Raw genomic sequence first — 12088 nt, 5'->3', positions numbered from 1 at the left:
AAAGATTATCAACCAAGGAATCAGAATAAAATGGGACCAATGATCACTTTATAAATAAACACAGGAAGTAACACATGCACATGATCAAATATTTAGTAATTTCCTTTCTCAATTTTGTGCCAGTACTAGGGCTTGACCTCAGGGCCTGAGTGCTGTCCTTAGCTTTTTCACTCAAAGTTGAACCACGTGCTCCACCTCTTGAACCACCACACCTATACTTCGTACTTTTTGGTGGATAACTGCAGATAAAGAGTCTCATGGACTTTGCTGCCAAAGCTGACTCACTGCAAGCCTCCACCTCCTAAGTAGCTTCAGTGATAGGCATGAGCCACCAGTGCTGGGTGCTCCTCTCCTTTTAATTACTAACTCTCCACTAAACCTTACAGTGCTGAGAAACTATTACATTCAAACAATATCCTATTCTTATGTTGTTACCTATTTGCACAAGTCTTCTCAATGATACTAAACTTGAAATGGTGATGGCATGTATCTTTTTTAGAAGCGCTACTGAAACCATTAAGATTATAGCAATGCTCCTCCGTGTGTACTAAATTAGTCTACAGAACTGGTTGCGCTGATTCACAAAAATAAAAGCTGGCAATTACAAGATCATCTGTCTTCAAATAGTTCACTTAAGAAATCATTTTTTTCTAATGTTCTAAATCAAACTGGCTGGGGATACTCAAAAATCCTTTGCTATTTTTTATTTTTTGCCTTTGACAGTACTGGGGTCTGCTTACTAAGCAGGCATGCTAGCATTTAAAGTCATATCCCTAGCCCTTTTTGCTTTTTGTGTAGGTGTGACAGTCCTGGGGATTGAACTCAAGGGCCTGGACACTGTCCCTGAAATTTTTTGCTCAGGGATAGTTCTCTGCCACTTGAGCCAAAGCTCTACTTAAAGCTTTTTAGGGTTAATTAGAGAAAAGAGTCTCACAGACTTTCCTGCCTGGGCTGGCTTTGAACTGCAATCCTCAGATTTCAGCCACCTGAGTTGCTAGGATTATAGGCATGAGCTACCAGTGCCTGGCTTGCTTTCACTATTTTTCAAATAGGATTTCACATTTATTCCCAGGATGGTCTAGACAGCAATCCTTCTATTTATACTTCCTGCATAGCTGGAATGGCAACTGAATGCCATCCATTGGTTGAGATGGGGTCTCAAAAGTATTTTTTCAAAGCACTATGTCCTGAAAGCACAACCCTCTTAACTCAAGCTTCCTAAGTAGTAGCTATGATTATAGGCATCAGCCACTACAGCATGTATTTTATATGGTAGCATATTGTAGGCCAGGACAGAGGTGATTTCTGGATATAGTACACTCCTGAGAAGCTTATTTTCTCAGTTTCTTCTACACCACCTGTGCCTTACCACACATCAATCAATACACAGTTTAATCATTTCCACCAAAATTTTGGGTGTTTTTTTTTTTTTGTCTCAGCAAGGCAAAATTTACTTCTGTGCAGAAGGGTACTCCATTAGCCAAAGTCCAAAAAAGCAAGCACCAAAACAGTTCTTTCTACAGAAGGAAACTTCCCTTATTTTAGGACCACACTTCCTAAGGCCTTCCTAAGAGAAGAACCTTGAGCTAAGCTTTTCAGATATCAGGGACATTCAAGGATATATGGCTAAAGATATATATATATTTTTTTTTTTTGGTCAAGCAAGGGGCTTGAATTCACAGCCTGGGCACTGTCTGTGAGCTTTCCAGCTCAAGGCTAGCACTCTACCACTTGAGCCACAGAGCTGCTTTCAGTTATCTGGTAGTTAGTTGGAAATAAGAGTCTCACTGACTTTCCTGCTCAGGCTGGCTTCAAACTGTGATCCTCAAGGGCTGGGAATATGGCCCAGTGGCAAGAGCGCTTGCCTGGTATACATGAAGCCCTGGATTTGATTCCCCAGCACCACATATGTAGAAAATGGCCAGAAGTGGCGCTGTAGCTCAAGTGGCAGGGTGCTAGCCTTGAGCAAAAAGAAGCCAGGGACAGTGCTCAGGCCCTGAGTCCAAGACCCAGGACTGGCAAACACACACACACACACACACACACACATACACACACACACACACACACACACACACACACACACACACTCAAACTGTGATCCTCAAATCTCAGCCTCTTGAGTAGCCAGGAGCCACTGGCACCTGGCTCCCTACAGATTTTTAGTGATAAGCAGATCAGCAATTCAGAGGACCTAGAATATGTGAAGAATTACTAGGGATTTATTTTTAAGAAAAACTGGCTTTGCTGAAATATTCCATTCATTAAGTTATTTCTGAGTAGCAGCAAAGGAAAGGCCATGGACAGGTTCAGAAATACCATGAAAAAACATGTATGGACTGCAAGCAGCTTGACCAGAGCTGTTCCTCACAGTAGATTACTTATGGACCATTACCTCTAGGAAGAGATACAAAGACAATGCAAAGGGCAGATAAACAAGACTAAACTGAAGATGTTAAGGTCATTGTACAAGCAGGTCAGACAAAAAAAAGTAATAACTGTGGGAGTATTAATATTAAAAAATTTTAAATGAAGAAGGCCACAAATGATGACTCTGTGTGGGCAGCTTCAAGACTATATACAAAAAAGAGGTCTCATGACAACTGTAATGGTGATGAGTCGTGAGTGCAAAGGAAGGACTTAGAAGAGACCAGCAGGAAGGAGGAGGGAGAAAAGATAGAGTGTGGGGTAAAGAGGATCAAAGGATATATTACACCTACAATAAGTAGCAGCAAGATAGTGAAATCCACCAATCACTGTTTGGGAAGGGGGGTTAGAGGGAGGGGGAAATGAGAACATGGTGGAGGAGGTGAATACATCTGAAGAGCACTGTATGTAAGTATACAAACAAACATAATGAACTCCTTCGTATTATAAATGTATACTAAAAAGATCCTAAAGATGAATATCTGAGTAAGATAGACATGGAGATACTTTTTAAAGATATGTCAAGCTCTAGGTGCCAATGGCTCACACCTGTTATCCTGGCTACTCAGAAGGCTGACAACTGGAAGATGGTGGTTTAAAGACAGAAAAAATATGCATGACTCCATTTCCTATTAGCCATCAAAACACCAGATGAGAAGTGCTCAAGTGGTAGACCACCAGCTACAATAAGCTGAGTGGGAGTGAGAAGCCAAATTCAAGCCATGGTACCACACACAAAAAAGTAAATATCTCAAAATATGTACAACAAGAACAACAGTTAAGGGCTGGGAATATGGCCTAGTGGTAGAGTGCTTGCCTCGTATACATAAAGCCCTGGGTTCGATTCCTCAGCACCACATATATGGAAAAAAGCCAGAAGTGGTTCTGTGGCTCAAGTGGCAAAGTGCCAGCCTTGAGCAAAAAGAAGCCGGGGACGGTGCTCAGGCCCTGAGTTCAAGCTCCACGACGGGCAAAACAAAAACAACAGTTAAGCAATAAAAACGAACCCAGGAAACTGTGAATATATATGCCCAAAAAAAGAAAACTGGAGAAAGCCCTCCGATTTTAACACCCATGTAACAGTTTAAGCCAAGATAACAAAGTACAGAGTCCACATAAACAAAGACAAACCAGCCAGCTCCACAGTGAAGGATGTGTGTCCAAGCTGGGTAACACCGGTTTTGAGCAGTAACTTCAATTACTTCAAATACACAGAATGGAACAATAACTTATTTACCCTATTTTTGCTGGTGCATGTGGCAAATTAAAATCCAAAACAAACCTGTCAGCTTAAATTTTTGTCTTGCTTTAAGTAGCCAATTTTACTATCACTTGCCACCACTGCTTTCACAATTCATACGAAGTTATGTACTTTGTAACAACCGTCAATGATGGACCACATAAGTAACAGTAGACTGCTAAGATTATAATGTCCCTAAAAAATTCCTGTTGCTTAGTCATTGTAATGTTAGCATGTAATGCATTACTCATATAACTAAGTAAGCTAAGAGGTCTGTGTTCTAGAATTCTAATTATATATTCTAAATTATAAACAGCAGATGATAATGTTTAGAACCATGGTTTGTTGTGTTTTGTTTTTTTCAAGACAGAGTTTCACTATGTAGTTCAGGCCTTGAACTCTTGGTTCTCTTGCCTCTGCCTTCTATGTGCTGGGCTTTAGTGTTTTCTTTTGTTGTAGTGCTAGTAAAAATAAGCCTATGGTACTGTCAGCCATATAAAAGTAGAAACACATACTATGGAAGTATGATGCCATGTTAGGATAGCTGCTGCCTCATCTACTACCCACTCATCTCTTGACTATCTCATTTTCTCTTGTATTTGATTTCATGTGTTCATGTGTTGTTCAGCATGGCCCCAAGAGGGAGACAGACAGACACAAGGACACGACACAGACACCGACACAGACACGTACACACAGACACAGACACAGACACACACACACACACACACACACACACACACACACCGACACCATAGCTTACAAACATCACCCATGGGCAATTTCTTGGATTGTATTTCATTATTAAATGAACCCTGGTTACACAGACAAGGTCTAACATAGAGGGATATTCTGTTGTTGCTGACTCTTTCTGTTATTTCAACTATTGAGATCCTTATGATGTCTTACCAAATGAGAAAAATAAGAGAAAAAAGAATCTAAGGCATAACCTTGAACTCTCTTATATCCAAAACAGCGTATGCGTGTGTGGGAACCAGGCCCCACTTCTCTCCTTCAGCCTCGCTCATCATCCCAGTGGACGCAGTGATGAGGACGTCCCCTTTGTGAAATCTGGAGTGACCCCAAAGACAAGGGGTTAGAGGAAACACACTGAAAAAAATCTCAGAGCACTTACTTCTTTTTTAAGGTCAACATAAATTTTCTATAGGTTTAAAAATATTTTCAAAAATGGGCTATTCCTAACACCCTTAACCACACTTTAACAAGACATCTTAATCCACAATGTAGCTAAGATTATCCTGGTAATGCTCAAGCAGAAATCTATCAAGTGAAGAAAAGCAAATGCTAAAATTTTCTTTTTACACATAAGCATAAAGATGTAGAATACTAGATGCACTTCCTAAAAGGAGATATTGCTTATTGATCAAATCATTGTGTTCTCTGGTTTTGCTACTTAATGTATTATTACTGCTTGGATAACTCTAATATGGTTTGGATATTGTTTGGATAATTCAGTTTCTACATATGGATTATCTGTGTAAATCTTAAATTCTCAAGACTCTTTTCCTATCTTATCTCAAAATTGGCTATTTAGTAAGTACAAAGTAATTTTAGGCTGGTACTATGCCTAGTGGTAGAGTGCTTGCCTCAAATACATGAAGCTCTGGGTTCAATTCGTCAGCACCACATATATAGAAAAAGCCAGAAGTGGTTCTGTGGCTCAAGTAGTAGAGTGCTAACCTTGAGCAAAAAGAAGCCAGAGACAGTGCTCGGGCCCTGAACTCAAGCCCCAGCACTGGCAAATAATAATAATTTTTCCACATTACATAATACAGATTCAAATATTTCAGGTAATGTACATATTTGATTAACTATAATTATGCAGCTATAAACATAACTGCAGGCTGACTGCAGTAAGCATGTCATGTTAAATTTTAAAAACAATTTCTCTGATAACTAAAAGTGACAGCTTCTGCCAGGAATGGCAAAGGCTTGAAATCACAGCACTAAGAAGGATTATGACTTTGAAGTCAACCTGGGCCACACAGTGAGATCCTGTCTCAAAAAAACTAAAACAGGAAGTGACTTCTACAATTTCTATCCTAAGTGAGGTATATATAATACTTTTACATAGCTCCTTTTACTACAAAGCAGGAAAGCAAAAGACAGGTGCTAGTGGTGCATACCTATAATCCTAGCTACTCGGGAGGCTGAGATATGAAGATCTCAACTTGACGCCAGCCCAGACAGAAAAGTCTATGGGACTATTATCTCCAATAAATTACTCAAAAAAAAGTAGGAAGTGGCTCTGTGGCTCAAGAAGTAGAGCATTAGCCTTGAGCACAAAAAAAGCTCATAAGGGATAGTGCCCAAGCCCTAAGTTCAAGCCCGAGAGCCAGCAAAAAAAATTACCTTTGATAAAGCATTCTGAAGGAATTATCCTTACTGAAAGTCTGGCTATCGGAATGCATAGCAATCCTTTCTGGTATCCACCCAGTCAACGCATGAAGATCAATATTCTGAAACATAAACACATTTTGTTAATGTTCTCAACTTTATAAACCCTTTGGGTAGCTATTAAATCTCACTGATTTGCTATAATAATTTTGATAGGGATAAATCAGAAGGCAAGGATGTTTCTCTGTTTTTGCTGAATATAAAAGAATTTATAATAAATTTAAAAAAAAACACTCAAAACACAACAGAAAAAAAAACTGCTCTGCTGATGCTGGTCACGTCCCACTTAATAAGTTCTTACAATGAGAGTCACCTGTAACATTCTGACATGGATCTCCATTCTTCCTCTAAGATACACGGAGTAAATTAAAAGGCAATGGATTACAAAGCTACTACCAAGTATTTGGATGACAAAATAGAGCAACTGAATGTGCAGGCTGGGAAGAAAAATTGTCAAAATTATACTGTTTAAAACTATGATTTTACATTCTTTCCTAACATTTTAAAATCCTAGAGTGCAGGAAGTCCAGAATTAGGAAGGGAAACTAATCAGGTATGATTGGTGGGTGATTCACATAGTTCATTTAATGTTTACAGCCTGTAAGAGATAGCTATTATAATATACACAACAAAGAAGCTAAGAAAGATAAAGCCACAGCTGGTTAAGTGTGCAAACTCAAAGCTTCATCAATCTAATTTCTGTCTTAAAGTCTGACACTTTATTTCATGCAACGAAAAGACATAGCAATATGTCTGACTGAGCAATAGCTCAGTTTTAGAGGTTATGTTAGGGTAGAGAAAACCTCTTGTACCAGAACTTACATATCAAAATATAGATAAAAACTTCACTATGACATATCTCTCTGATCTGAAACTGTATATGCTACAATAGGCCCTATATCTCAACATTACAGCAGACATACTTCAGGCTTTTCTGGATTCAGAATCTAAAAATATGCTATCCTTATATGAGAAAATGCATACCCCCATAATACCAACATTTTCTGGGATTGTATTTTCTTTCCTCATGAACAAAAATAAGTTTAAATATAATCCTATTAGATAACGTAAGACCATGTCTGCAGCATACCATCTTGTACTTACAGAGTTGGATCCTGGGAAATCATATCCTCCCATAACTTTCATGTATGCTTTTTCTATGAGAGATACCCATAATTCACTTTTATTGTTGGAATAAGAACACAGCAGTTCACCTTTATGATCAACAGGTAACTGGTCATCAATTATCACCTGGAGAAAGAGAACATTTATTTCCCTAAGGAAAAGAAAATATTTTAAAATCCCTTTTCTCTCTCTCATGTGCATATATATACATACATATACATATGTATATACACACACACACACACACATATTAGTGGTACTGGGGTTTAAACTCAGGGCCTCCCACTTGCTAGATGCTCTTACCACTGAGTCATTCCTCCAACCCTCCTCTCCATTTAAAAAAATAAAACAACCAAAAAAAAACCTTCATATCAATAAAAGGCACAATATGCTTACTTTAAGAGATTCATGTTTCTAGAAACTAATCAATTATAAATTATTGGTCATTTTAATATGTGCTCCACTCAGCCTTACAAGCTAGTACCACTTAACAGGTAAATCACTAGTTATATGTCATATAACTACCATCAAAGTTATTAGGGATTCTAAAATATGCGGTCTATATATTTTTACAATAATTATCAAAAGTCCTCATTGCCAGGCATGGTGGTTCATGCCTGCAATCTCAGAACAAGGGAAGCTATGGTGGGAGAATTTCAAGTTTCAGGCCAGCTTGACTACATAGTAAGTTCTAGGCTAGCCTCAATGACGCAGTGAGAAGGGGGTTACTGCTATTAAATAATAGTACCATGGCCTGTCATTTTAGTTTAAAACTGTAAAAAAAAAAGGCTCACAGCTGTAAAAGTAGAATATTAGTGCTAAAAAACCACATTTAATTACCACAAAGATATAGTAACTATTTTCTATTTTAAAATGGATTTGAAAGTCATAGGGATAGGAATTTTTTTTTTTTTTTTTTTTGGCCTGTCCTGGGCCTTGGACTCAGGGCCTGAGCACTGTCCCTGGCTTCTTCCCGCTCAAGGCTAGCACTCTGCCTCTTGAGCCACAGCGCCGCTTCTGGCCGTTTTTTCTGTATATGTGGTGCTGGGGAATCGAACCTAGGGCCTCGTGTATCCGAGGCAGGCACTCTTGCCACTAGGCTATATCCCCAGCCCAGGGATAGGAATTTTGACAGACTAATAGAATTAGCAATCATTTGTTTTATTCTTTGTTCTTCACTATGCAGCCCAGACTAACCCCAAATTTGTAATCCTCCTTCCTCTGCCTCCCAGGTCATTGAGATTAGAGGCACGAATCACCATGCCTAGCACCCAAAGATTTTTTTAAACAAGAGTTTACAAGTTAGAGTTCTGAAAAAGATTTTTCAAAACTTTTGTCTAGTTTTTAAGTAATTAGAGTCTCAAAGACAACAGCATCAGCATTGAACCTGATAGAATGCAAGTTCTGATCTCCTCTCAAACTTACAGGAACTCTGGAGGGGACTAACAATCTACACTTTAAAAGGCCTCTAAATGATCTCTGTACACATTAAAATTTGAATGTCATTGAGCTATAGAGCAATGATTTTTGAGCCTAGACGCACCAGGAGATCTTGTTAAAATACAGATTCTGATTCAGTGGTTCTGAGGTCGTGAGGGCTGACATTCTACAGTTTTACCAAGCTCCCAGGTGATTTGGAAACTGATATACAGAACTGGGAGCAGACACAGGTATTAGAGAATTTAAACATGCAATGAGTGCCCTTGTAAAAGAATTCAGAGTACTTAAAAAAAAATTAAAGCAAGCTGGGAGCAGGTGGCGCATGACTGAAGTTCTAGCTGCACAGGAGGCTGAGATCTCAGGATCCTGGTTCAAAACTGGCCCAGGCAGGAAAGTTCCTGAGACTCTTATCTCCAATTAACTACCAAGAGGCCAGAAGTAAAGCTGGGCTCAAGTGGGAAGTGGGGAGAGGAGGGAGGGGAGAGAGACAAAGAGGGGGAAGAGAGGGAGAGAGAGAAAGAGAGGAGGGGAGAGGGAGAGGAAGAGGGAGAGGGAGAGGGGGAGGGAGAGAAAGAGAGTAAGAGAGAGAGAGAGAGAGAGAGAGAGAGAGAGAGAGAGAGAGAGAGAGAGAGAGATGTGCCAGTCAAGGTAGTGTACAAATGTAATCCCAGCACCTAGGAGGCTGTGTCAGGAGAACTGAAAGCTCAAGGCCAGTCTAGGCTAGTGAGACTCTATCTCAAAAAAAAAAAAAAGAGAACTATCATGCTAAAAAAATTTTTGGTGCCAGCCATGGGTATTGAACTCAAGACCTGGGTGCACTGTCACTGAGCTTTGGGCTCAGGTCACAGCTGCATTTCTGGATTTTTTTGGTAGTTAAATGTTAAGCATTATTGAAAATTTGTACAAATTTTCTCAGACCCACTAATAAAAATACTTATAGCTAGGGAAGAGGACACAAAGCAATAGTTCTAGATACTTGGGAGGATTACTTGATCAGCCAAGAGTTCATGAAAGCCTGGGCAACACAGTGAAAAACCAAACAACAACAACTAGAATCCACTTTATATTTGTCATAAGTTTTATTTTTGATTACTAGCACATAATGCTTTTGGTAATAATATGTATATCACACATTCAAAATCAACTAAAATGACAAAATGTTTATAGAGATAATATTAATGGCTCTCAAAAATGGGGATGAGGGAGGGAAAGTGGGAGAAAAATGAAGGAGGGGGTAACAAGTTTGACAAGAAATGTACTCACTACCTTACATATGTAATTGTAACCCCTCTCTGTTTCACCTTGACAATGAAATTAAATTAAATTTTAAAAAATGGGGATGGGAAGAGAGAAGATGGGGGAAAGAGGGAGAAACATTATTCACCTTTCTTGGGACACCATTGAGGTGGAGTTTTACCATATACTTTCCACATGGATTGTACTCTGGTTCGCCATCCTTATTTTGAGGGTAAATTATGCTTTAGGTAAGAAAAATAAATATTGAAATATGAACATTAATATTCACTATCAAGTACCATACCAGATTTCATACTTAAACATATGCCACTTATTTAGACACATACTATTGTCTTTGCAATTTTATAAAAATAAACAGTGAATAAACCTGAAAAAACTTTATCCTAAAATACTTGTTTACTATAAATAAAATTTTGTGTTTTTTAAATTACTTTGAGAAAGTTTCACTATGTGAACCAAGGTTGGCCGAAATTCACTATTTAGCCCAAGTTTGCCTCAAATTCATGTTCTTCCTGCCTCAGCCTCCCAAGTGCTGGGGTTATAGGCAAATACCCGCCCACTCCCAGCTTAAGAAAGTATTATGAGATCATAAAATATAGTGTAAGTTTCATAATGTTATGAAAAGTGCTCAAGTTTTAGTTATATACTTCAGTAAGTAAACTAAGTGGCTATATTTTAAATCAGTTTAAATTATTTATCACTGACTCCAAAAGTAAAGTGCTCATTTCAATTATGCACTAAGTACAACTCTATAAGGCAGTAGAGTTGCACAGTACAATATTTGTAATAACTGTCAGGGACAATTTTCTTGCTTGCTTTTTTTTTTCCTGTTGGTCAACTCAGGGCCTGGGCACTGATCCTGAGCTCTTTTGTTCAAAGCTAGAATTCTACACTTGAGCCACAGGGCTACTTGCAGTTTTCTGGTGGCTAATTGGAAATTAAGAGTGCCATGGGTTTTCCTGCCTAGGCTAGCTTTGAATGACAATCCTTAGATCTCAGACTCCTGAGTAGCTAGGATTCCAGGCCTAAGCCATCAATGCCCGGCAACAATTTCTCTTATAGTAGATTTGGACCAATCAAACATACTGCAATTTAGGGAAGGTGAGAGAAAAATGAGGGGGGAGGTAACCAGTTTGATAACAAATGTAATCATTGCCTTAGGTATGAAACTGTAACCCCTCTGTACATCATTTTGACAATAAATAAATTTTTAAAAATATACTGCAATTTATATGGCAATAACAAATTAATTACTACTGAATTCATCTTTGTATTCTTATCACTGAAGAAACAAAGCTCACATAAGGAAACCTGAATGTAAAAAATAATGCTTAATAATTTCAACACTGAATGAACTTAATATAGATTTAAAAACTGAACAAGAGCCAGACAGACATGGTGGTTCATGCTTGTGGTCTCTATTCAGAAGATGAAATACAGAGAACTGTGGTTTGAGCTCAGCCCAGACAAAAAGCTACCAAGACCACCAACTAACCTCGGCCTGGTGCTGTGCACCTGCGATCACAACTATGGAGAAGTCCATAGGTAAGAAGATTACAGCCTCAAGCCGGCCCTGGGCAAAACTCAAGACCCTATGTGACAAATAAAGCATAAGGAAACGTGTTTCAGTTGTACAGTGCCTGCCTAGCAAGCAATAATAGGCCATGTACTGACACAAAAAACAAGAAAGTATTTCAGAAACACTTGGCTACTTTCTAACAAAGTTCTAGCCAACAGAAATATATGCCATTTTATATTTTCCAATAACAATAAAGTTTAAAGAATAAAAGTAAAACAAAAATTTAATTAAAAAAATTTTTTTTGGCTTGCCAAGTCCTGGGGCTTGAACTCGGAGCCTGGGCACTTCTTGTCCATGAACATTTGAGCTCAAGGCTAGCATTTTACCACTTGAGCCAAAGCCACTTTCAGCTTTTTGGTGGTTAATTGGAGATAAGAGTCTCACAGGCTGTCTTCAAACTACAATTCTCACAGATCTCAGCCTCTTAAGTAGCTAGGATTACAGGAGTGAGCCACCAGTGCCTGGCAAAATTTAACATTTTGTTTAGTCAAATATATTATGATTTCAACAATCAGTCAACATTTTCCAATGTTACTTTTTTTTGTGTTTTCAAAATCTTACAAACATTTTATTTGCAGGCTATTTTATTTTACAGACTAACC

The 12088-nt window shown here is 38.5% G+C and overlaps 1 protein-coding gene across 2 annotated transcripts in view; it reads right to left on the bottom strand.

The window, feature by feature from the left end:
• Window positions 1-12088, bottom strand: part of Capn7 (calpain 7) — a 45665-nt gene that overhangs the window by 9270 nt on the left and 24307 nt on the right. For both annotated transcript variants that reach the window (XM_048355893.1, XM_048355892.1), the window contains exons 9-12: window positions 10035-10128; window positions 7190-7336; window positions 6041-6147; window positions 4618-4738 (exon numbers count right to left, since the gene is read on the bottom strand). In XM_048355893.1, the coding sequence (XP_048211850.1) occupies window positions 4618-4738; window positions 6041-6147; window positions 7190-7336; window positions 10035-10128 (469 nt within the window). The remainder of the gene's footprint in view (window positions 1-4617; window positions 4739-6040; window positions 6148-7189; window positions 7337-10034; window positions 10129-12088) is intronic.

The sequence above is a fragment of the Perognathus longimembris genome, chromosome 10 (assembly GCF_023159225.1).
Source record: "Perognathus longimembris pacificus isolate PPM17 chromosome 10, ASM2315922v1, whole genome shotgun sequence".
In the NCBI taxonomy this organism is placed as follows: domain Eukaryota; kingdom Metazoa; phylum Chordata; class Mammalia; order Rodentia; family Heteromyidae; genus Perognathus; species Perognathus longimembris.
This window is presented reverse-complemented; position numbering and strand designations above follow the sequence as displayed.